The 27,734-nt window shown below is 44.0% G+C and overlaps 1 protein-coding gene across 1 annotated transcript; it reads right to left on the bottom strand.

Annotated features, from left to right (window-relative positions):
• On the bottom strand, nucleotides 1–27,734 carry rnf217 (ring finger protein 217). Its single transcript, XM_076272119.1, has 6 exons — nucleotides 26,550–27,734; nucleotides 11,483–11,719; nucleotides 8,724–8,888; nucleotides 6,593–6,794; nucleotides 4,780–4,851; nucleotides 1–3,680 (listed from the first exon to the last, which is right to left on the bottom strand). Exons 1-6 carry the CDS (start codon nucleotides 27,438–27,440, stop codon nucleotides 3,604–3,606), a joined length of 1,644 nt encoding a protein of 547 aa, XP_076128234.1. The 5' UTR covers nucleotides 27,441–27,734; the 3' UTR covers nucleotides 1–3,603.

Consider the following 27,734-nt stretch of genomic DNA (forward strand, 5'->3'; position numbering starts at 1 on the left):
CAAATTCAGTTTCTTTTAATGGTTTCCACGATAAGATATGCACAGTGGCTGCCTGACATTTGGTTGTTTTCTTTCACCAGACTTTGGAGATAAATAAAGTGCAGCAGCAAAACATCTCAGAAAAAGCGTGATGTGCTTTAGTTCTTAATCATTTGGTATCATGTTTTCCTGAAGGTGTGAGTGTGAAAGGAAACAAGTCTCTTGTAGTTTCATACCACGTACTACGCCAAAATGTGTACACCAATGGTGTACATTTAAAAGAAATACACTTTGTCCTGTGTGCTAGAAGGTTTCTAAGGAGAACATTTCAGGTGACCCTCTTGACAAAAGTAGATAAACATATTTTATACATAACTAAACCCCCATATAAATAATATACAGAGGAAGGCACAGGGGAAGGCTCCATAGCAACGTCATCACAATGGTGCAACCAGGTCTTCTATCAAACCAAATCTTGAGTTGAATCAGTGGGTGGAATAAAAGACCTTTACAGAAGAAACAGAAGGAATATACAGTCAAAATGAAACAAAATTGTTTGTAAACAGTTATTTGCAATAAAATAAATAAAAAATGTGTGAACTGAAAACAGGTATGACCTAAATGCCCCAAGGAGATTCTTTTGGCCAGGTTTCATGTAGAGTATAGTGCACAAGGGAGGAACGAGGATTGAAATCAGCAGTTATTTGTACAGCAATACCTGAGAAGAATCACTTACATCCTTCTAATTCAAATATCGTGCCTTTGGACATTCTGTGATTACTCACAGTTCTTTGAGCCATTGAGTGAACTTGAGGAGATCGGAGATATACTCCAAGAATCTCTCTCACTCCCTCTCCCGATAAAAGTGGCACAGCCTTGTTGGGGTTGCCTAGTTACACCGCTGCATCTAACAAAGTGCCCCTCTACCATCAGACGAGGGCCCAGGGCTGTGTGTGTGCGTGTGTGTGCGTGTGTGTGTGTGGGCCCTCAAGCTTGAAGAGGCAGCCACAAGCAAACGCACAGAGATGCTGTAGTGATTGTCTGACAAAGTGGACTCTGCGTCTGTCGAGGGGGTGACCTTACTGACCACTCGACGGGCACCCATCATGCCACCTGCTACGTCCTCGCTGACCCTGGTGCCAGCCGGCATCAGTAGCACCAGCAACAGAGGCAGTGGCCAGGCTTGCCCAGCAACAGTGTGAGTGAATAGCCGAGGTCTGCTAAAAGCCCTTCTGGCTAATATGGCTCTGATTGAATTTGGACAGTGGAGTAAAGCCATACGCCTCCATCTCGAAGAGTGACGCTGGACCACAGAGTGATGTGGAACTACGATTTATCCTCTTAAAACATGTCTCTGAAATATAATAAGTGGGTCTTAAAACACTGTTGGCCGACTCAGCTACAAATCCTTTAACCTCAGGCCAGTATAATTAAAACATATGATCCCTGACAACTAAAAAGAATTCAAGAGATATGGGTGACCCCATGCGTCTTGCACACTCCAGTGACTTATTTACAGTGGTGGGTAAAAAGACAAACAAAAACAAAACAAAACAAAAAACACAGTGACCATTTCATGCAGTGTTGGTTTGACACAGGGTTGGACAATCCTTGGCTCATGAGACATGCTACAGCAATAAATAACTTTTGACCACCACCAAACCCACTCCCATCCCCCGCACACACCCACCCGTCCAGTGGGAGAGTGACTGCTGAGCCTGGCGTTTAAAATGCGTTTTCCGTCCTTCTCATCTCTCGGGCTGGCCTCCCATGTGCAAAAGCTAAAAACACGATTCAGAAGCGTGTGAACCAGTCATGCTTAGGAGAGAGGTGGGAGAATGCATCTTTGACATCTCAAAAAAAAATCTCTGAGCACATTCTTACAATTACAATTCAACCTTTTCTCTTCAGCGGGCATTCATTCAGTCCTTAATTTTGTGCAAAATCCTGAGAGCAAAAGAGAGAGAATTTCAACTTCATTCTGTTGCATTTTTCTTCTCAAAAGACGTTGGGTGTGCGTCACGGGGCAAAACAAACATTTGGCATAGCAAAACCCCACACGAGAAAAGTGACAGACTCTTATATTGGCACTGAAGTTGCAGCACAGCAGTCTGCAACTGTTGTGACCTACTGTTTGGTTCCTCTAAAAAAAGAGAGAGAGCAGATTTGAATGCGTTTTTGTCAGTGATGCACATACCAGCGAGCTTGGCACAGCCCTCATGTAGGATTTGAAGGGAGTGGAGATTAGGAAGAGAGGTGCTTAGCAAAAACAGAGGCCACTAAAATGACCAGGCTAGCAACTATCTGCAACCCACCCTCCCCTCCAGAATCGCAAATAAGGGGAGACAGGTCTGCGAACGAACATCATCCTTAACACTGTTCAGAATCTTCAAACGGTCTTGATCAGAACATTCTAGGTTCCTACAGAGGGGCTTCATTCTGTGCCAGAAAGGGGCCAGATCAGTTTTGGAAACACCTGCTACTAGTAAAAAAAAAAACCTTACATACTTTGGTTAATATCAGCAAACAAGTCCTGCTATAAACCACGAGTCATATTTGTTTGTATATTAACGTGTACAGTTAATTGCCAACTCAAATGAGTTTGTGTGTGCACCGTTTCCGATGATAATAATTTTAAATCTGTTTATGCTCGCTGACTCCGCATTAGCATTTCCAGTTGCTTAGCAACATTGGCAGCCACTGGTTATCAGTAGCCTGGGATCAAAACGGCTGTGCTGACCACGTCTCCTCAGCGGGCAAGCTTTTGCTTATCTGTGACTTGGTTATCACGATGTCCAGAGAAATTATTCGGCACAGACCTGACACACTCTCCGCTCTCTCCACACAAAAAAAAAGTCCCTGAAAATGAAAAACGGTATAAGTATTTTCTAGGGGGGGTCTGAACATGCCACTGACCCTTATAAGACTAAAGAAAAAGTGTGCAATGGTATACAACAGTTAAGTCTGTCAACAGTTATAGGTTGATTCATACGTCAAGTCCTTGTAGTGTGCAGAATTAAGGGTTTCCCATGATGTTGTTGAAAGGGTTCTTGGTTGAGTCTGATCTAAAAGCCTTCATTCTCATCTCAGTTTAAAAGTCTGTTCGGTAGCCACGGTGATGCCACTCCCATAGAGATGCATCATTCGAAACAGTGGAGGAGTGAGTGTGCTGGATGTGTGTGGGAGTGAGTAGTATCCAACAGGACTAAATGGGACTAAGCAGGACATGACTGCTGTGCTTGGGTTTGAGTTTGTCTGTCCCTGTCTGTAACTGCCTCATTAGTGGGCGAGAGGTTGGCTCAGCCTTCTTCCTCTCTCTCATGCAGATACCGAGGACACAGGAGAAGGCAGGGGTGTGTGTGACTGTGTGTCTGTGTGTCTGTGTGTCTGTGTGTCTGTGTGTCTGTGTGTCTGTGTGTCTGTGTGTTTTGGTTTGTCTGCTCATCCGTAGCCAATGGGCCCACCCATCGGTGTCCTCCGCTGACCCCAGTGCTGGGCTGGACCAGCAGCAGAAGCAGACGCAGAAGCAGCAGTGGAGTAGCATGGGGTGGAGGAGGAGGACTAGCAGTAGTAGGAGGTGGTGGAGGAACAGGAGGAGGAGGAGTTGTAGTTGGTGGAGGCCCTTCAGGAGAACCAGTACTCGGTCCCTTGTGGCCTCTTCCTGCGCTTCTTGCAGCAGTAGATGGGGAAGATCAGCAGAGCTGCAGGGGAAACAGCAGAGGAACGCTCTGAGACACAGCAACAGAGGTCTACACCAGATATTACAGCAACACGGCTCTATCTGTCATAACTCTATACGAGATAACCCATTAACCAGACAACTGGGACACATCAAAAGATGCAGATTAAAAAGCATGATTATAACGCAGCTGTGTCTTAGACTGGTCACAATGAAAGGCCACTCTAAAATCTGCAGTTTTATAGCACAACACAATGCAATGTGGATGTCACAAGTTTTGTGGGAGCAGGCAATGGACATGCTGACTGTGGGGACGTCCACTAGAGTGGCTACCTGTGAACTGAATGTGCAGGTGAAGTGCTCACTTCTAAAACGGATAGTTCCGGTCCTTGATTATGATTGGCTGAATGGAAACGAAAGCAAAACATTGTGCCTTAGCTGTTCTAAAAATCAGTGTAACCTACAGCCTCTTGGGGCGTATTGCTTAATTAGTTATCATGGGGCTTTGTTGGAACAGCATTTAGATGCACAATTAATGTGGGATAACTAGAACATAATAACCATAGAACGGCTACTTTTGCCAAAGTCGGTAATTAAAATAACATGAACAAAACCAGTGAGGCTTCAAAGCAACTTCATTTACAGCCTTGACAAAGTGCCAGCTCCTGATGTTAAAATGATAGCTATGCAAAGCTCCCAAACCCTACACGGTCCACGATTAAAGATATGAGGCGTTTTAAAAGCTCCTGTTCAGGTGAACATAGTGGAGCTGGGGACTGATATCAATCTCAGGGGCAAACAAAGCTGCCATTCATGAAACAAATAAAGGGCTGCTTTATGAGTGCAACATCCGGGAAATGTTTCATTCAGCGTTTCTTCCAGTGGTCATTCAAATGTATTTCATTTAATTTCAACGATTGCCTACTGACGATTTAACAGGTTGCCTTTAAAATTCAATGTTGCCATTCAAACACAGAACCTATATAAACCTGACCAAATCAAAGATGTGTTTGAAAAGAGCAGGCTCTGTGTGGGGTTCAGTACTTGGCGAAGTATGAGAGTGTATTGAGAGTGTGTTGAGTATGTGTTCTTTCCTATGTTTGTTTTAAAGAGAGCCTTACCAACAACGATGACCACTGCACCAACCACCACCGTGAGCACAATCACCAATGGACACAACAGCAGTTTTGTCACTGTGAAGGCACAGACACACACACACAAACATAAACACAGTGTAATTTTATACTCTTCTAACGTTAACAGGTACACATTCAAAAAGATAGTGTTGAGAATAGTGTAGTGTATACATTACGTAAGGGATAATGGACGACACGCCCTTCGACTAGACAAAGTTAATACACGTTCTAGACACCATCTAGAAAAGTGTATTAACTTTGTCTAGTCGAACGGTGTGAAGTCCATTATCCCGCTTATTCCATTGTTGCCACTTGCGTTGTGTTCATTTCCTGTTATAATGGAAACGTTTTAATCTCTAAAACAGTATTGTAAGTAGAACTACCTCTTTCCGTCACATATCAACAAATTTATCAACTTGCAGCACAAACTGCCATTACTAGTTGAACTTTACTGTACCGTTGGCCAACCGTCTCTGGCCAAACTTTTCTAAATGGATGGTTGCTATGGATGAGTTCCATCTCTCCCGTTGTCAAGCAGGCATATCTCAGGATTCTGATGAACCTTATCTTTGAAACATAGCTGAAGTCTACATGTCATATTACTAGCTAAACGTCCGTCCGTCATATGCTACAATGTTACTATGTTCTGAACATCTGTATTTTACGAGTTCGGCGAATTAATATACAAGTGTGATATGGCCAACAAATTGGATCTACCTCATAGGTGTGCAAATAACATACTGTTAATACACGTTCTAAATTACGCAGGACAATGGGAAATTCAACCAAGCAGTGGAATAAATTACATTACATTACATCTGGCTGACGCTTTTTAACCCAAAGAGACTCCCAACTAGGGAATCAATCAAGGTAGAGTATGATAAGGACAAGTTAGTGCAGCAGTGAGTGCTACTTCCATACAATCAAGTGCCAGTTCTAGTCAGGTAAGTGCTGAAATTAGCAAGTCTAGTTGTAGGTAGTGCTACAAGAGGAGTATGTGTAGTGTGTACTGTTTGGACAAGGGTATTGGGGCACCTAGGCATTACACCTACAGGAAGGAACTTTAATGACATGCCAATGTGAATCCATAGGCATAGGGCAGCTATAACACCTTACACTCTTCTAGAAGAGCTTTCCACAAGATTTTGGAGTGTGTATCTGGGATTTGTTGCGAATTACTCCAGAAGAGCATTTGCGAGGTCAGACACTGACGTCGGACGTGAAACTCTGACTCACAATCTCATTTTAAGCGATCCAAAAGGCGCTCGATGAGGCTGAGGTCAGGGTCTCTGTGCAGGCCAGTCTTTCTGCGACAGAAAAGGGCATTCCCACGACTGTTCTCACAAAGTGTGAAACGCAGAATTACCCAAAATGTCCTTGTTTGCTAAAACATTAAGATGTCCCTTCCTTCACTGGAGCTTAGGGGGGCCCATGAATTCAGTGATTAAGAGATTTGCTCCAATACATTTGTCCATTTAGTGTACATACCCACACACACGCACACTCCGACCCTGCATACACTGCACACTGCAGTGCCCTATGTCTGTGTGTGTATGTGTATATAAGTGTGTGTGTGTGTGTGTGTGTGTGTGTGTGTGTGTGAGAGAGAGAGAGACTCACCCAGACTGAGCCCCTGACGATGGATTTGCTCCAATACATTTGTCCATTTAGTGTACATACCCACACACACACACACTCCGACCCTGCATACACTGCACACTGCAGTGCCCTATGTCTGTGTGTGTATGTGTATATAAGTGTGTGTGTGTGTGTGTGTGTGTGTGTGTGTGAGACTCACCACAGACTGAGCCCCTGACGAAGCGACGCAGGTGGGGTTTGTTGGGCAGGTAGCGGTACTTGCAGCCGAACACGCTCAGGTCGGAGGTGTGGTCCCCGAAGAAGCGCATGTGCCGGTACCTCTCCCCACAGCGGTAGCAGAAGTTGGTGTTGCACTGCGTGCAGGTCATGTGATCGCAGCCCTCAGTCCTCTGGATGTGGATCTGTAAGCAAGAGAGAGTGTGAGAGTGTGTATGTGTGTATGTGTGTGTGTGTGTGTGTGTGTGTGTACACAGATGGTTGTAAGATGATGGTGTAAGTTACTGCTTTGTTTTCAAGCTCTATTCTCATGCTTCAAACTGCCCATATTGACAGTCAATTGCACATGCGTGAAGCGTGTGTAAGATGTGGGAGGCCATGGAATGCTTACCCAACAAGTAGAAAATATGTGAAATCTAAATATGGACCGTAATACAGAGAGCAATTCTACAGCATACTGAAAATAACAAGACAAAATCAAAATGATTTTGGAAACGTTGTTTTAAGGTAAAAAAAAAATTTAGGGGGCCTTTCATGAGCGCAAAATGTAATTTAATGACCGCAGCAGATACTAAAGAAGCCAAAAAGGCTGGTTCATGCTTCCCAGATGAAAGTCTGAAAACATACATGCCCATGACTGGAATGTATAACTGGATGACCGGCGAACCTGCACCGACCGACTGTGCATAGTCGCCTTTTTCCGCTCACTTGGAACAAGAACTACCAGTTACACACTCTCCCTCAGCTCCCTGGCCTGTGCAGTCTGTCACGTTTCCCGCCAGGCCAACCGGGAGGCTACACCAGGCACATAACTGAAGCGGTCCGCTTGTAGAGCGTAAAAATTGTTTTAGAAGACTGGTCTAATTTTTTCCAACATACACTACTCACAAAAAGTCAGGGATATTCGGGTTTCGAGTGAAATGTATATGGATGAACCTAAAATCCACTGTACCCTTTACAGGTGAACTTAATGTGACCTTCTCTAAACTTTTGAGTGTGAATGTCCAACAGTTCAACAGTGTATTGAAACATTACATTTCACCAGAAAGCCAGATATCCCTAACTTTTTGTGAGTAGTGTATGCGCCGCTATTAAGTCTGGTGTAGCCAGTTCCATTGTGGAAGTTAATTGTTGCAGCTGACGCTGCGTGAATGGAATCTGTTACGTGCCCGGTGATGCCTCCCTGTTAAGAGCCATACACTACCAGCACTTACTTTGACGTCATTTCACTGTGCTGACGTCTTTATTTACTCTACGGCTCTCGCTACATTGTACTATTATAACGACGGGGTGTCTGTGGCTGGTTCTCCTTAAGCAACACTGTGGCTGAGCCACACAAAGGAATGAAACTGAACAAGGTGGCAGTGAGAAGAGTCACACTGACAAGACTATCAAAGCTGCAGCAAGTGATGGAGTTGTATTTAAATGGCTCTCTGTATGAGTGAGAGAAAGGGTGTGTGTGTGTGTGTGTGTGAGTGAGAGAGAGAGAGACACTAAACAGGCATTTGTATGGGGAACAAAAGGCTGCCAAGGCTGCAGTGAAAATGCAATTCACTTATTGACTTTCTGCCCAGAGCACAGTCTCATGACTTCCTGGAGTGCCACGTTTCAACTGAGCGTTATGAGAGAGAGAGAGAGAGAGAGAGAGAGAGAGAGAGAGAGAGAGAGAGAAAGAGAGAGACAGAGAGAGAGAGAGAGAACATGGTCTAAAAAGAAAACAAACATTTTATGTCCCCATCCTTTCAGACACTACGGTTTTGGTGATAATGGCTGTGTGGTATGATCTTGATGACACTTTAAACTGCCCTCCTGCCTCTCTGATAGTTTGGCAACACATCTTTGTAGAACAGAATCCTGTCCCTTGACACAATATATTTGACATCTCTCCCTTGATACCAATACATTTGATATATGAGTGGAAAAGATGACATTCATGGTATTGGCAGATATGAGTATATATGTATGCAGTGGGAAGAATCTTTTGTAAGTGTTATAAATGGACTATGCCAAATGAAGCTCAAGCTCTGTATGTGTCTGTGGGCAAATGCCTGTTTTTTCGTGTGGGGGTTGTGATGGCCATTCAGGTTAAGGTAAGCCGGTTCCCTTCTGCCCACCTTGCACCGTGGGCACTTCTGGGCGTTCCTCTGTCCATGCTCGATGACACTGGCCCAGTCGCGCAGCAGCTTGTCCCCCTTCCGGTAGTCGCGGCACTTGAGGCCGTCGTGCCAGGGGGCGTGGCACCTGAAGCACCACACAAACTGGCACTTGCTACACTGGACCTGCACAGAGACACGGAGAGCAGAGAACAGGGTTGGGACTGGAACACAGAGAACTGGGTTAGAACCAGGACACACAGATACAGAGAACAGGGTGAGGACTGAAACACAGAACTGGGTTAGAACCTGGACAGACAGACACAGAGAACAGGGTTAGAACTGGGACACAGACACAAAAAACAGGGTTATGACTGGAACACAGACAGACACAGAAAACAGGGTTAGGACGGAGACACAGAGAACAGGGTTAGAACTGGAACAAAGAGAAGAAGGTTAGAACTGGAACACAGACACAGGATTACCATCTGGGTTTGATTTATTATAAAAGCTATAACTAGAGAACTGCTTCACACATTGGGCCATTTTACATGACATGGATGTGCAATGCATTCCCTTTATACCAACCCACACAAATGTAACAAAATGTAAAACATTTAGCTAATTTAATACCACGCAACCCCATGCTACCTGAACGCACCGGTAGGTCACTCAGCGCACACTAGATGAGGAAGTTCTCAGTAAATTAACTTGTTTAAAAGTGACACTGTTTTCACAAAACATCTGAAAATCATAGATGTATTATCTAAAGTCAACGTACAGCATGATAGATAAACACACCTTGTTTTGGGTAGAGGAGTGTCTGTAATATAACTATATCCAAAGCAAACACTTCTTTCATAACTACTAGGCAGGTCAGGCATTCGTCGTGACGTCGTGATTAGCGCAAATGAAATTACGATAGGTGCCTGTTCACCCCTAAAGGAGTGGCCAGTTTGTTCACCTTTATTTACCCATGGTGTTCGACAAGCTGTTCAATAAAGGCTGGACATGAAAACCACAGGGCTGCAAACCTGAGCCAATACCTTCTCAGTTCCAGCTCGACTAAGAAATCTGTGGTCTTTGAACTCAACCAACCCCTGATTATTCAATGTGTGAGTCGCCTTGAGCCGCTGAAATGGCCCAAGAGTTGTTCTGAATGGAGGTGGTGTTAATCGTTTAAGCATTACAGGCGGGTTAGGCCAAAAGTAATCTGCATAATAATTCAACTTTTTGTAAACAACCTAATGATGTAGATTATAATCATCACCTCAAACACACCCTGCAATAAAAACAATAAACAATACCTTCTATATATGTTCCTATACGTCATTGCTGTTGAGCCGACAGTCTCCTTTTCTTGGTTCTAGTTGGTCTAGTTCAGTGGTTCCCAAACTTTTAACAGGCATGTACCCCCTGAGACATTATGATCTTCCGGAGTACCCCCAACACCACCAATTGTTAACAAGTTTTTTTTAAATTGTTTTATTAATATTTATTTTTATCAATTTTGTCGAGAATAGTGAATAGGATCATAAACATATGATACAAATCTCATCAATAGTCAACATATGATAGGCCTACAAATGTGCTGAATATAATGATTTGAAATAGATCTGCACCTAATCTCACACACAATCGTCTTGTTGAATGCAGTGATCTTATCTGGTGCTTGTCTTTGCCTTGTAACTGGAGATTTAACTCATTGAGCTTTCCAAATATATCGCTAAGATAGGCCAGCTTCGTCAAGAAATGTTCATTAGTGAACGTGCTTGCAGATTCAAACATGCGCTCTTCCTCCAAGAAGAGGCAACTCGGAGCTCAAACACGCGACAGCACTTTACCTCGGGAAAGCCACCTTGCCTCACTGTGAAACAGTACAGCCTTTTGGTCAGCTCCCATCTCCTCTCAAAGTGCGGTGAATAGACACGCTTTTAAGGGCCGGGTCTTGATGAAATTCACCATTCTCACAACCTCAGGTCGGGACTAACTAAGCTGCCTTGACATGAGCGCTTCCCTATGAATAACACAGTGCGTCCATTGCGCATCGGGTGCTACCTGGGCCTAGGCTACAGATAAAAAAATAAATAAATAAAACTCCTGTTTTTCATGTCAGTTCGCGCCCCACCTGGCATGTCTCCGCGACCCAGTAGTGGGTTGCGACCCACAGTTTGAGAAACGCTGTTTTACCCTCTCTGTCTCCACTCTCGAATAATTTGTTAATGCGTAGAAAATAAGTTTTTAATGTGCAGTGCAAATGCGGAAGTTAAGTTACCAACGTGGGATAGAGAACATTTTTGAAAAGGCATAGGCTATGACTTAGATCTTTTTTCGCGTACCCCCTGAAATCAGTCCACGTACCCCTGGGGGTACGCGTACCCCAGTTTGACAACCGCTGGTCTAGTTGGTCACCACATCTCACTCAGCTGTCGAATTCATCTTAAAATCTCTTAGCCAACCCAGCTACATTTCTACATTTCTAATTAGTTTCATTCACTCGTAGACATAATGTAACATTAATAATAACTAAACAAACCATTAATAATAAAAAAACACACCATTTTTTTGTTTTTTCTGTTTTGGTTTAAAAAACGAATAATGAATGAACGGATTTGTAACCTGGTTTGCTCTACCTTGAGCTAAATGAAGATTATCTCTCCTTGTTCTTAGTGCTCTAACCTCCATTTGTGAATATCTCAGACTTCTGCTTTCCAAATATACCCCCCCCCCCCCAGTGCCCCCCTGTACCCTGTACGTGTGCCCCCCTGTACTCCGCACACCTTGTACTTGTGCTCTGCGCTGCGGGTAGACGCGGGTGCCCCGCTGCGGCTCTTGAGCGAGGTGAACTGGTTGCACTGCGGGCATGGCTTGGTGCCGACGTCCAGGCGGCTCAGCTCCAGGAAGTACTTGTACTTGTCCACGTCCTCGGCGGCCAGGTGGGCCAGCACCACGCTCTCCTCCAGGAAACCGCTGCACTCCGTGATTGGACAGGCCACAACCGCACGGCCCACACGCACCTGGGGTGGAGGTGGGGTGGGGGTGGAGGGGCAGAGAAAGATACATAAATACCCCAACAATTTCATTTCAGCTATATAGGTTTAGTCTACATTACATTTAGTCTCTATTCCAGCAACCAAAATCTCTCAATATCGCTTTCAAAGATATTGAAGAAAAGATATTGAAGCCCTAAAGCTATATTACAGCACACAGTGGCACAGAAAGCCTGAGTAATGTTCATGGGGAGGATGAAAGTGTATTAGAGAAGTTAGGAAGTTTAATCATATCGGCTTTTTGTTTTGGTCTGAGCCTTGTAAAGAGTTTCAAGAACCTTGACATCAATAAATGTGATTATTAACAATTTGCAACATTCATCTTGTAGGCCTACAAGAAATCATTCAGCAGTGGCTGTTGTTTAATGTTCTCATCGTCACGGTGTTGCAAAAGTGTTCGGTTCAACAGCCGCCCCTTGAATTGATCAGTGAGGACACACACACACACACACACACACACACACACACACACACACACACACACACACACACACACACACACACACACACACACACACACACACACACACACACACACACACACACACACACACACACACACACACACACACACACACACACACACACACACACACACACACACACACACACACACACACACACACACACACACACACACACACACACACACACACCTTGATTCCTGATTACAGAGAACTGATTCCAAAATGCTTACAAATTACCTTCAATAGGATGATATGGACCACAACAAACTATTATGCTATTCATCACTCCCTGCAGTCAACAGGGAGCAATATAGAACATTCAGGATAAAGCATCCAACATTAATGTTCTCAGACAGAAATTCCCCTTGTGATCAATAGGTTGTGCAAACAGCCTCCGGGCAGTGTGTTGGAGTGGAACACAACACAAGCCTACATTCTATTGCCTCAGTAGATCATGTATCTTGCCTCAGTATATCATGTACATTGGCTTGTACAAACACCTCACCATAGCTGAGACCAGTTGAGCAGCACTGAACAAAGTCCACTTTCCTTCCCTTCCTCTCCCAACACACATGGCAGTGAGCTTGATGATGTGTGCTCATACTTCTTCCTTCTCACTCTAAACAGACACAGTTTCTCGATTGCTTTGACCTGCTTAAAGAAACTGGGATTTACTTGGTCTTCATTAACACCTTCTTTGCACAGCAGAAGTCATCTCTTGTAAATGTGCTCACACGTTTTCATTGGGTTCACACATTTCTCACACCCTTTTGCAAAACAGTTAACACAGATGTCATTCAAAAGACTCCTATTGCTTTCCCTGTGCTAAACAAAAGGAAAACATCTATTCACAGGAGGTAGAGATTCCTTGCATAAGTCTGAATATCTGATACACCTGTGTGAATCTCCTTTGAACAATTCTTCAATCAGCAATCCTTCATTATCTATAAGAGATACCATGTATGTTCTGTGTTGCTATTTGGCCAGGTCATTTTGGCCAGAGTGCTTTTGTTTAAACCTGCATGTTAATTGTTTTAAAAACATGATGTCAGAGTTGACACAAGCATTAAAGTGATCAAGAAAAACTGTACGAGTATGGGAAGGTTATGAGCTATGTGCCAGTGAGGTACTGCCAATAAAAGTAATGACATTAACATGCTCTCTGTGACTGAGAAAATATTGTTGATATTTGAGTACAATCAAATTGCAAACCTCCTTTCATTGGCTGGGATAGTTTATGGCTTATTCTCTATGTTTGTCTCCTTTTCACAGAGGCAAGACACGTCGGACACCCGGGATGGTCACCTTGAGGACTAACTCACTGAATTCGACAAAAAAAATATTGGAATAGAGTTGTGGACTTTAAAGGACCTTTCTAACTGGCGGCCATCTTGGTGACAAATGCCCGTCTGCTCCGTGACCTTTCCCTGGTCTACAGGGAGGGAGCCGTGGCAACAGCAGCTGCGGGAGGGTTCCATTTCAGGGTAAAAATAAGGCCGGAGGGCCATTGCAGAGAACTTGTTGACCTAAGCGCTGCATTTAGTGCCTGACTTAAGTGACCAGAGTGCCGTGCAGGATGCTCTAGAGGGTACTTTGGAAACTGTGGGGGCACACAAGTCTGGAGGCAAGGTTATCTGGGTCAAGATTTTTTTGTCCACTTCCGCTGAAATGCACGCTAGGCCTCCGAGAGAGAGCGTGCAGAGGAAAGAGCAGCCGATTACAATCGGGATTACACAGCAGTGACATCGGGAGAGAGAAAGAGAGAGAGAGACAGAGAGATGGAGAGAGAGAGAGAGCAAGAGAGAGAGAGAGAGAGAGAGAGAGAGAGCGCAGTGCGGCCTCAATCCCGCCTGAAACAGATTACGCAACAGTCTGAAAAGCAACAGGAAAGGGAGCATAAACCATGTACGTGTATGGGAGAGATAGATGGCAAGTGAAGCCTCAAGACTCAGCCCAAAACGTCCGGTGCTCTCTCAGTCTTCCGTGTGGGTCACACACTAAACGTAGCCCAGCAGGCAGAGCAAGGCGCTGGAGACACCCTTAGTCAAAGGGCCCAGTTCCAACGCAAATGTTTGTCTGCAGTGCACAAACTGTGCCACCCTGGGTAAAGGGATCTGCTGTATGGCCACACCGGTGGTCATAAGGTAGTCCGCAGCCTAATTGCATTAGCTATTGCTACAGACATGTGGTTTTACAGTGTTAGAAAAAGTTGTGTTCAGGGCCACATCTTTGTCTAAATAAAAAAAAAACTTGAGTGGAAGTGTGAGCTAATGAGCGGAGGTGGTTGGCTTGATTTAGCCGAGGGCTTAAAGAAGGCCTGTGATTCCCAGGAGATTGGCGAAGCCTTTGGAGCGCGCCCCTGTGGCCTCGATGTGCTGCGTGCCATGAAGGACTACAACTCCTCCAGCTTAAGGGAAGACAGCTCAGCTCAGGCTTCCAGCTGTGCCAATGGGTGACAACCTCCGTAAACAAACTGATGTCAGTCAAGTCCAAGGGGAGCCAGACAGATTGGAACAGGAAGAGAGCAGTATTAGTAGCAGCTTTACTGTGAGTGTATGAGTCCTCAACGCACACTCTCCACTATCCCTCACGGCCCACGGCGAGCTAAAATCCGTGACACTGGGGTGGACGATGCAACGCAAAGGGCTCACGAGCCCCAGTGCCTGATGGGAAGTGACAAATCGCAGACGGGTGACCAGGGCAGTAATAAAGCCCTGGGGACGTCCGCGGACACCCCTAGCAGAGCAGAGGGATGAAACCAGCGGACACCTCCACTCCTCGATGCTTCAGTGACCACTGAACCTCCAGGGTGTAGTCTCTGTGTGTGAGTGTGAGAGACAGACACTGGGCTTGTTTATTTTTAGGTATCTCTGTAAGATAGGTTGTGTCCACTTTCCATGTGTGAGATGGTGTCAGTGTAAGAGGGGTAAAAGAGATCAAGAGACAGATATTGGGCTTGCTAATTTGCATGTTTATTTTCCTGTATCAGTTTTGTTTATGGTCAGGATTTGAATAGTTGTGGGTGAGATTATCATGCACAGATATGTCCATATGTTTGACCCATTTTCTATTCGTAGTGCACTTTCACAAATTCTTTTTAATTATATCGGGTACTCACTCACTTCCCCCTGGCTTGCTTTGACTTCATAGAACCAGGTTTCAGTTAGACTTCTTGACACAGCATGATCTTACTGACTAATCAATCAGGCAGGCCAGAGTAGGATGGACAATAGATCATCTGATGTTGTGACAAGCTCAAGTTACAAGTAATTTAACTGTCTTTGTGTGTATGTTTGCTTTTGAAGTAAAGGGAAATGATTATACGATATGGCTCTACCTCTTAAGATGTTCTATGCTAATGAGAGGAGGGAAGATTTGGCCATTATACTTTCTCTTCTCTTAGTATATAATTAGCAGAGTTCGACTAATGACAAGCCTCACAAATCAACTACAGTAGGCAGGCATAACAAGTTCAAATGACCTAAGGTGACCTCAGCTGCGTCAGAGCTCAATCATCCGTTAACAGGCATCCCCTGATACTCTCTCTCAAACACTTAAACACACACACACACACACACACACACACACACACACACACACACACACACACACACACACACACACACACACACACACACACACACACACACACACACACACACACACACACACACACACACACACACACACACACACACACACGTACACGTACTTACACACGCATGATCTCATCTTTAAGGAAAAAAACTATGCATGACAAACCAGTGGAACCAGCTAACTGAGCAGGCGACACTTGATCCGATAGAGGGATTTTTGGTGACAAAACAGTGACAGGGGTCGCCTCACCTCGCTTTGTCTCAGCATGCACGAAAACCAATGAAACAGGTATTTTCTCACAGGGCATTAACTAGAGAGTCAAGTGTATAGAATATCAATCAACGTTAACATGATTTTGGATGTATTTCTTCGGGGGCATCACTGCATTTAACCAAGACAACAACTTTACTTTTCTTGGCAGTGAGGATTTAAATGATCTCACGGCAGTGCATTTCACAATTCAAAAGCATATTTCAATACAATGTTTAAACTAGTGTTTCCAGGTGCCTTCAAGTCAGTCATTTCAACTATGCAAACACAATGGACAGCCAAACTACCAGTCATTTGATCACTAAGGTTGCTAATCAACACAACCACAGACGAGGGGGAAGCAGTAACTCATGGCCCATCTACTTAAGACTAACTGAAGTTTCGCTACATAATCATGAGCTCAATACAGACTAAACCGGTGACATCATAGCCTCCACTTAATCCATACATTAGGCTATCATTTCATTCAACAAAGCACATGACGAGAGTTGGGTAAGTGCTATTAGCCTAAGACATTAAAAATATCAGTGCTCCTGACAGGCAAATCTTTGCGTAGACTTTAACTTAGGCCCCACTGAAAGGGGTCTCGGATGACCAAATGAGCACCCTCCTCTCGGTCAGGCCTCCTTTTAAGGTGATGCGTCTGTGAACACTGCGGTGGCCTAGTTGGCATTTCTCTACCACTCATTTCACCAAAAGGACTCAAGCCCCCCCCCCTCGTCCCTCTCACCCCTCACTCTACCCTCTTCCCTTCTGTTACCCGAACAAGGATAATAAAGTCATGGAGCGGCTCCCTCTCTTTCACAGTTAGAAATTAGCCATTTAAATCAGGCCCCTTTTGTCCTGCGGGCTCCCCGCCCGTGTTGTCTTCCTACCCCAGCAGATTACACAGATCAAGCGAGGCCATTTACATCCCTTTCATCTGTCTGTAGCCGTAGCTCTATTTGCCAATGATATGACCATTTCAGCATATGCCTCACGGGGGCACGGCATCCTGTGATCATGACTCCCCCATTTCTTCCTCAAAGGAATAAGAATAAAGACATTAAATTGATGCCTTCTTTCTGCTGTGCCATATATTGCCTATCCCCATCCGCCTTCATGAGAAACTTCAAATAATATGTGAATTGCATCCACCCACCTCTCTCTCTCTCTCTCTTTCCATACCTCTCTCTCCAATCACTTTAGACTTGGCAAAAGGCCTTAAGTATACTTTTAGTATTGATTGCACAAGTTGCTCTTTCTCCCACATGGGCAACTGTTTTTTTCTCGAGAAGATTTACGGATGTACTCCCATGTTTTCTTGTAAAAAAAAAAACATGTGAGGGGAGTGCGCAGCATTCTTTTTTGTTGCGAATGTCAGCAATCAAGGAGAGAGAGAAAAGAGAAAGACAGTCCGAGAGAGATAAAGACACACAGAGAGAGAGAGAGAGAGAGAGAGAGAGAGAGAGAGAGAGAGAGAGAGAGAGAGAGAGAGAGAGAGAGAGAGAGAGAGAGAGAGAGAGAGAGCGAGCTGACAGGACTTAAAGCTGCATGGGAGCAAATCCTACTAAATCTACTTTTAATGCACAGCGATGCAAAGGGCTTACTGCATCAGACACTACCACAGCAGGCACTGCCACTTGGCAGCCAGAAGGTCCCTTCCCTGATTGCAGAGCAGAGGCCAGGTCCAGCCTGATAAACGCTCATAGCATGGCCTAAGGGCAGCCTTTCAATGTGAACTGGTTGGACGGGTTACATGGGGGTTTGCCACAGCATTCAAATGTGAAGTAACTTCAGCTCTTCAGGGGGTAAATGGGACATCAACTGGGGTTAATAGCCAGGGCATGGGCATTACAGAGCCTTCAGTATAGATCAAATGGAGGCTGTATGTTTGTTTGCAAAGTTGTGTTTTGCCTTCTGAGAGTGTATGAAGATAGGAGGAAGAACTAGCTCTGAAAACAATTGTGTTCTACACTCTCATTCACAAGGGGTTTTTATGCTTGTATGAGGAAGCACTACAAAGATTTCAAAGCTACCCTAGACTGAGACCAGAAGCCACAGGCAAATAACACCCTCCTTCACTTCCAGGAAGCTCTCACATTGTTCCAGTGCCTTTCCAAAAACCCACTTTGCCACCTCACCCCCCATTGCCACCACAACCCCAAAAAAGAAAACTAAATAAAATCAAATCGGGGCGACAGGCGGGACGGTTACATGATTACAGTGACAAGATCCCTCCAGCCAGACAACTAACTGCTTTATGTGGAGACTGTGGAGACGGCTTAGCTGGGCCTTTGCTGAACAGCACGAGTAATATAATTATAGGTCGGGGAGGCAGAACTCGGTGATTAAGCAATCAATTACAGAAACAACACAACTACAAGCTTCCTCCCACTTCCCACGTCTCCGCCGTGAGGGAAAATCGAGGCCCTCGCTCGACTCGACTAACAGAGGAAGCCGATCCACTCTCGCTAAATGCGCCAGCGGCTGCAGTAGCAGTAACAGCAAAAAATGTCCTGTCCTGTTAGTACTGTCCTGAGTAGTGTCCCGAGACAGTTAGACACTGTCCCGAGACACCCAGACACTGTCCCGGGACAGTTAGCCACTGTCCTGTGACACCCATGACTGTCCTGTGACACCCATGACTGTCCTGTAACACCCAGACACTGTCCCGGGACACCCAGACACTGTCCTGTGACACCCAGATACTGTCCCGAGACACCCAGACACTGTCCCGAGACACTCATGACTGTCCTGTGACACCTAGACACTGTCCCGAGACAGTTAGACACTGTCCTGTGACACCCATGACTGTCCTGTAACACCCAGACACTGTCCCGAGACAGTTAGACACTGTCCCGTGACACCCATGACTGTCCTGTAACACCCAGGCACTGTCCTGTGACACCTATGACTGTCCTGTGACACCTAGATACTGTCCCGTGACACCTATGACTGTCCTGTAACATCCAGACACTGTCCCGAGACAGTTAGACACTGTCCCGTGACACCCATGACTGTCCTGTAACACCCAGGCACTGTCCTGTGACACCTATGACTGTCCTGTGACACCTAGACACTGTCCCGTGACACCTATGACTGTCCTGTAACATCCAGACACTGTCCTGTAACACCCAGACACTGTCCCGTGACACCCATGACTGTCCTGTAACACCCAGACACTGTCCTGTAACACCCAGACACTGTCCCGTGACACCTATGACTGTCCTGTGACACCTATGACTGTCCTGTAACATCCAGACACTGTCCCGTGACACCCATGACTGTCCTGTAACACCCAGACACTGTCCTGTAACACCCAGACACTGTCCCGTGACACCTATGACTGTCTTGTGACACCCAGACACTGTCCCGAGACAGTTAGCCACTGTCCTGTAACACCCAGACACTGTCTCGAGACAGTTAGACACTGTCCCGTGACACCCATGACTGTCCTGTAACACCCAGACACTGTCCTGTGACACCTAGACACTGTCCGGTGACACTCATGACTGTCCTGTAACATCCAGACACTGTCCCGTGACACCCATGACTGTCCTGTAACACCCAGACACTGTCCTGTGACACCTAGACACTGTCCGGTGACACTCATGACTGTCCTGTAACACCCAGACACTGTCCCGTGACACCTATGACTGTCCTGTGACACCCAGACACTGTCCTGGGACAGTTAGCCACTGTCCTGTAACACCCAGACACTGTCCCGAGACAGTTAGACACTGTCCCGTGACACCCATGACTGTCCTGTAACACCCAGACACTGTCTCGTGACACCTATGACTGTCCTGTGACACCTAGACACTGTCCCGTGACACCTATGACTGTCCTGTAACACCCAGACACTGTCCCGTGACACCTATGACTGTCCTGTAACATCCAGACACTGTCCTGAGACAGTTAGCTACTGTCCTGTGACACCAAGCCACTGTCCTGTGACACCAATGACAAATGTTCCAAATGTGAACCACTTTGAGCTGCATTCTGTGAATGAAAGGTGCTATAATTAATTATATTTATAATTATTATAATAATTATTATAATTATTATTATGTAGAATCATTTATGTCTTTGAATCATTGTGTGTGTGTGTGTGTGTGTGTGTGTGTGTGTGTGTGTATGTATGTATGTATGTATGTATCTTTTTATTTGTTTTGTTTTAGATAAAATATAAAGCTTATTAATTGTTTTACATAAAATTGTACATGTAAAAATCCTTTTTTGCTTTATGACTTTTTAAGTTTTAAAGTTGTTTGTTAGAATTTTTAATAAAGATGACTTGTGCTTTAAAGTAGTAGCTCTGGATTTGTGTTTTGTTATCAAGTAATGTTCAAGCACAGCTGGCATTCAGCCAACACTCAGTCAGATCAGTTAGTGTGTGGGCCAGTGCATGCCCAGGGACCCAGGCAACCCTCAGCCAACACTTTGATAAACAATAACACCCACACCTGGGCCGACAGACAGACAGACAGACAGACAGATAGATGCTTTATTTGTATGAAGATAACAAAATATCAACTCAGGTCTCAGTGCAGACCAAGTACTATAGTGAATAATAAATAAATACAATATAACATAACATAAGTGCTTGTTTATGGAAGTCCACAACAACCATCTCCTTGGTCTTGGTGAGTTTGTTTTCCTTGCATAACAAAACAATAAGTCATTTTACGGCGTTTTGGCCACACTTGGGGCAGAGCAAATCTTTATGTCAGTTTCCACTGATTGGGCCATGGGCATGGGCAGGGATGGGCAGTATTTCTAATACATGTGTTTAAAATATGTATTTCAAATACAAAATACTATTTTGTCATTTGTATTTTATTGAGATAATGAAAATGCCTTCGTATTTTGTATCAAAATACTTCAGTGTTGCGTATTTTTGTATTTTCAAAATACTTTAAAATACTTTCTGTGAAACACTGTGATGACATCTATCTAACTATCTATACTGTAAAGCACGAAATGTCTGTCTCTGTCTGTTTGTGGCACCCTTGCATGGTCAAGCTGGAATGATTAACAGGCCCCATAACAACTATATAAAAAATATTTTATATATATAAAAAATAGTCTGAATGCAACACTGTCTGAGAAGTTAGTTGTGCTCAAAGGCATCAACTGAGGAAACACGACTAGCTAAGGTTACACACACTCCTTTGCTCACACAAGGACAGCAGAAGGACTTGAATTCACAAGTTTATATTGCAACACTTGAGTTTGATATTTTCCTTTCTTTTTTCTGTTTTACAGGTTTTTTTTCTAGACTTTAAATTTGTCTATGTTCTCTGACCTGTGAAATATTTCAGTGCTATGGTAACTTGACAAGATACCTCAAACAAGGACATTTCCAATTTTGCACATTTTAAATAACAAATGATTGATAATGTCATAATAATTGGCTTCTAATTGGCTCAACTGATTGGATGGTATTAATGTGACAACCTGATTTTTATTTTTACTTTTTTTTGTATTTACATTGATAGAAGTTGTGCACACACCATCAGGTGTATACAAAATTATTCAACTGTGATGAAACTCACCATAAGTGTGGTAATGATGTGGTTATATAACTTAAAAGGTTAAAATGCTACCTAGTTTAAATTTCTAAATCAGTCATCTATTTGGATTGTTTGTCTTTCAGTTATTGTCACTGATTCATAGTGGGCAATCTATTACACCAACTGGTTGGAAAGTGCAACAGTTGTGGAGTCGGCATTGCATGTCGCTGCAAAACAGTACATCTCCAAACTTATAAACAGTAACTGTCAAATAAGGAATTTGAAGATGACATCCGAAAAGCATTAGATTGCATAGAAAACTGATTGATATGAATACACTGTACAGTTTATGTAGTAATAATGCACTGGTTATGAATAACAACTATTTTAAGTAAACATACAATTAGTAATGCAAAAAGTTTTTGTTCTAAGATTTATTTCTCTTTTGTGGCCCCAATTAGTCCAGGAAACTGGCAAAAATGATACAGACTGCCATAATCTGTGATGAAGATATCATAGATGTTGACCTTGTGCTCGACGTAATGATGCCTGAGGTAAGGAAATGTGAATATAAAAGCCATGTCATATTATGATCAGTGTGGTTTCTCCAGAATAAATAAACCAAACCATACCAAACATGCATATTGTCACTACATTCTCATGCTATTTCCAATTTGAAATCTGTTTGCATTTGAAGGTTTCCATTAACATTGTCACGAACCACGAGGGTTTCTGCAGGTTTCTGGAGAGGTTCATGTCCATGCATCCGGCATTGGAGTAACAAGCATTGCTGTTTTTTTCTGTATTTATACATTCTTTTTTAATGTATTAGTTGTTTATTTATTTATTTATGTCTTATTGGATTTCAATTTATTATCTTCATTTCATTATTTACAAGGATACAAGGATACAAGGAAGTTAATTGTCACATGCATATAGTTACTGGAAGTAAGAAATGCAGTGAAATTATGTCTGGTGTCAGCCTATTTGTGCATTTATGGGGGGGGGGGGGTAAAAAGTGCAGTAGAAGAGGGGTTTAGTAGATTAAGTGGCAAGGGCTGCATAAAAAAGGTGGGGGAGGATTGGGATTGGGTGGGGGGCACCAACAAGGAGCACCCAAGAGCAACAGGGGCAAGGAAAAACTCCCTTACCAAGGAAGAAACCTTGGGCAGATCCACGGCTCAAGGGGCTAACCCAACTGCCAGGGGTCTTGGTGTGTGTGTTGGGGGGATGACAGGGGAGATGGGATAGTGTGCTGTGTATGTGGGGAGAGGGCAGTGTGCAATATGTGTGTTGGAGAAGCTTCCTCATGAGACAATGTGCTGTGTATTGGGGGGGGGGGGGGGGGGCAGTGTGCTGTAAGTATGTTGGGGATGTGTGTTGGAGAAGCTTCCTGATGAAATAATGTGCTGTGTATGTAGGGGGGGGGGGGGGGGGGGGGCAGGGACTTACTATTGCAAGCAGAGTACTGTATGTATGATGTATGTGAGTGATGACAGTGAAGATGTGTGTGTGGGCGGGAGGGGAGTGGAGCAGTGACTGTGTGTGTGTGTGTGTGTGTAGTGTGTGTGTGGGCAGTGTGCTGTAAGTATGTTGGGGATGTGTATTGGAGAAGCTTCCTGATGAAATAATGTGCTGTGTATGTAGGGGGGGGGCAGGGACTTACTATTGCAAGCAGAGTACTGTATGTATGATGTATGTGAGTGATGACAGTGAAGATATGTGTGTGGGCGGGAGGGGAGTGGAGCAGTGACTGTGTGTGTGTGTGTGTGTGTAGTGTGTGTGTGGGTAGGTGGGGGAAGTGTGCTGTAAGTATGTAGAGGATGTGTGTTGGAGAAGATCCTGAAGACAGTGTGCTGTGTATGTAGGGGGGGGGGGCAGTGTGCAGCAAGTATGTAGAGGAGGCTTACTGTAGCAAGCAGTGTGCTGTATGTATGTGAAGTGATGACAGTGATGATGTAAGTGTGTGTGTTGGGGATGGGGGTGGGGTGGGGGTGGGGGGGGCAGAAGGCTAAACCTTCTGGGGGGATGACAGGGGAGATGGGAGTTCAGGGGCAGAAGGCTAGGCAATCAAGGACATGGGTAGATGGAGGAGAAATCAAAAATAATAAATAAAAAGTTCAATGGAGATGTGCAAAAGTTGGAGAAAGTCAGATATGTGTGTGTGTGTGTGTGTTTTGACGTGTGATGAAATAAGAAAATAAATAAAAGGTCTGTAGCATAGGGAGAGGGATGTAAAAGTGCTAAAAGTCTTGTAGGTGTGTGTGTGTGGGGGGGGGGGGGGCAGTGTGCAGCAAGTATGTAGAGGAGGCTTACTGTAGCAAGCAGTGTGCTGTATGTATGTGAAGTGATGACAGTGATGATGTAAGTGTGTGTGTTGGGGATGGGGGTGGGGTGGGGGGTGGGGGGGCAGAAAGGCTAGGCAATCAAGGACATGGGTAGATGGAGGAGAAATCAAAAATAATAATAAAAAGTTCTATGGAGATATGCAAAAGTTGGAGAAAGTCAGATATGTGTGTGTGTGTGTGTGTGTGTGTGTGTGTTTGTAAAATAAATAAAATAAATAAAAGGTCTATAGCTTAGGGAGAGGGATGTAAAAGTGCTAAAAGTCTTGTAGGTGTGTGTGGGGGGTGGGGGGGTCATGAGTGCTGAGTAGTGAATGAGTGCAAAGTCAGTATAGTGTGAGTTCAGAGTTGGGAAATGTTTGAGAGTGCTGAGGAGTGAATGTGTGCAAAGTCAGTATAGTGTGAGTTCAGAGTTCGGATGGCCTGGGGATAAAAACTTCTCCTAAGTCTCTCAGTTCTGGCTTTGTGACTACATAGGCGTCTTCTTGATTTCAGTGGTAGGAATAATCCATTGTTAGGATGAGAAGAGTCCTTCAGAATCTTTTGGGCTCTTAGGAGTACTCTTCTGGAATAGATATCTTGTAGAGCAGGGAGTTGAGTTCTTATTGTACGTTCAGCTGAGCGCACTACTCTCTGCAGAGTACTACAATCTCTAACTGTGGAGTTCCCATACCAGGTGATGATGCTACCAGTTAGAACACTCTCAACCGCTGAAGTGTAGAAGGCCTTCATGATGGATGTAGAAACTTTGAATTTCCTTAGCTGACGAAGGAAGTAGAGTCGTTGTCTGGACTTCTTCAGAACATATTGAGTGTTAACAGTCCATGTTAAGTCTTCAGTAATGTGGACACCAAGGTATTTAAAACTTGTTACTATATGTGTGTACTGGGGAAATCTGATTTTTTTTGGTGTTAAGTTTATGGTGTATTTTGTTCTGAGAGAAAACTGAACCATGCAAGGTTTTCCGTATTTAGATTTACAAAGCTTTTTTGTTTAAAAGGTTTTTTGTTCTTATGTTTAGAATTAAAATGTGTTCTCCAAAACTGTCCAGTTGTCTATTTTTGTGATCATCTACCCATGGATGGCTACAACATTTGGTTAAGCAAGCCTATGACTTAACAGACCTGGGGGGTATTCCAAGTACATGGTTTAGTGATAAACCTGGGTAACTTAACTCAGAGTAAGTGGTAAACCTCCTACAACAAGAGCCCTATGGTATTGTTTTGTTAGGTGAATGAAGCCATACAGCTCTTCTATTAGGAGGTTTACCACCTACTCTGTGTTAACTAACCCAGGTTTGTCACTAAACCTCGTACTTGGAATACCCCCCTGGTAAGATGCCTAAATATTTACACATTTGCCTATAATAATTATCTAAACAATTATTATTTATTCTTAAAATATTTGCTGGCACAAGGAGTTTCATTAATTATATTTCCCTTTATGCGTGCATGACGATAAACTACTTGAACTTGAACTAATGCTGCTTGTGGAATATCAACAATATACATTAAGTGTTTAATATACGTAGGCTATTTGTTGTAAGTAAAAAGTGATTTATATATTTCTTGGTTACAAGTAGCCTAGGCTAGCCTACAAGTTAATAACAAATAGAACAGAAAGAGGTGGAAGGTAGCCTAATAGGCCTAGGTGGCATAACAAACATTTCAACAAAACAAAACATTTCCAAAGCAACTGAGGTCGACAACGGATACTTGTGTTTTTATTTGGCGTTTTACCTAACTTTCCACGAGACAACCATCATGACAGCGCTACACACCTAGCACACATACCTTTACACAAGACAGTTCTGCAAGGCACAACGTAACTTAAGCAAGACAATGCTGGATAAACAAAAACATGTTTTACAGCAGAATAATATTGGCCAGACGTCGCCCTACATTCAGCGTTGTAAGTTAATAACCCACTTTCTACAAGCCACGTGTCTTCCTAACATCCCGTTATTGAAATTGTATTTTCCAACGAAACAAATAAAGACAAAAAATAGCTTTGTTCGTGATCTGTCTAGAATCTTTGATACCACTAGCCAACTTCCGCAATACAGTGCCACAAGATAGTACGCGACTTCCGCAAGACAGTGCCGCGAGACACTACGCAACATCCGCAAGACAGAGAACAGGACAAAAGTACGGTACAGTACAGTTTCGGCTCTAACCGCCTCTCAGCGGCTGCTCACTTCACTGAGCCATGAGGCACGCGCACACAAAGCCAGGAAGAGAGAGCCCCTCGGCATCTGTTGTTAAAGTTGTCTTGAAAAGATCCCTGGCCTCACTGTATCTATAATGACCAGTAAACACAATGATCCCCGGCCCAGGAAGCGTGTTGTTTCCCTAAACATTATCAACAAACGCAGTGTCGTCTCAACACACAATGGACAGGGAAGTCCCATATCAAACTCAAAGGCTGGTCAGGGGAGACATGCATCTTTCCTGTCAAAACATCAATTATCTCGTCAGCGCCGATCCCTCGTGATGTTCTTAATGTTATTGCCCTCAATTGGGTAACCCCTTTGCAGGTCAGTTGACAACTATGTGATCAGTAGGCCTATACCTGAGAGATGAAAGCAAACTTTTGCCAGTCGAATAGTTAGTTAGCCTACCTGTGAACTTGTGTATGTTTCCAGACATTCCTCACAGACAGCCTTTTTGCAACAATGTAGCGGCTTTATGTGTTTATCTTCCAGACAAATGCGGCAAGTCAATACAGCTGACAAACTCGAATCCCCTTTATAAAAGTTGTTCAAAGCGGTAGCATCCACCAGATCTGCTAAGGTAAAAGGCTCGGGATATCCTGTGGCCTCCGATTCACTCTGTTGCAGGGATTGTGTATTTTGTTCCAGTGATGTGTTGGATGTCGAGGGGGTAACTGTCCGATGATCCTCTTCGCCTACCGTGATATCCACGGAATTTCTGTAACTGTCGTTGGCAATACAGTAAACGGAACAGTAGACATGTTGTTTCAACTCACGCATACTACCGTCTTCTTTAGGGTTAACTCTAGACTTTAAAGTTTCCTCTGAATCATCAGGCCTAATTTCAACATCTTCTACATCGGAAAATTCTGATTCCATTTGACATTCTAACTTTACTTCCACTTGTCCATTATGGTCCGAGTGTTCTTCATTGGTTTCGGAGTGTCCCATTTGCATGTTGCTAATTGTAAAAACTACATCCTCTGGATCTCTGTAATCCTCCGTGAAAGTGAAGTTTCGACGTGAACGTCCGAAATTTCTTCTTAAAATATCCACTGCAGTAGTCTTTCGGTCTCTTTCAACACTGTCTTTGTTTTCAGGTCTGTGCTTATGCAGTTCCAAAACACTGTCAGGAACACACACTTTGGTTTCCCTATCATCCTGCACAAAATATGTGCTTGGTGCCCCAACTTCGATGGACTCATCTGTTATATTGCTTTCGTTATCTTCGTCGTAAGTGCCGATAAATGTCGGCATCGTTTTCACGTAGGCATTCAAAACAATGCCCTCATTTTCCATCACCGACGCTCAACTTGTCATTCGCGTGTTGGTCGTTTCTCCACCAAACTCACACAAACAAATGGAGCAACTCGCTTGTAGCCTACTACTTCCGGGTCTCTGTAAATCCGTAGTGTAGCTGTCCCAAACTGCAATGACACCCGGCTTATCATGTCCTCACTCTGAGAATAGAAATAATAATTAGCCATCCACATCCAGATGAACTGCTCAACTGAGAACCACGCATTTTTGAAAATACGTGTAAATATACGGAGAGTTTCGCGAGGTCTCGCAAATAGCAGCACAGCAGGTTAC

Source organism: Alosa pseudoharengus, unplaced genomic scaffold (genome assembly GCF_046254945.1).
Source record: "Alosa pseudoharengus isolate Yale_2024_CS ecotype anadromous, Long Island Sound unplaced genomic scaffold, YU_APseudo_1.1 YU_APseudo_1.1_scf_7, whole genome shotgun sequence".
Taxonomy (NCBI): Eukaryota; Metazoa; Chordata; class Actinopteri; order Clupeiformes; family Clupeidae; genus Alosa; species Alosa pseudoharengus.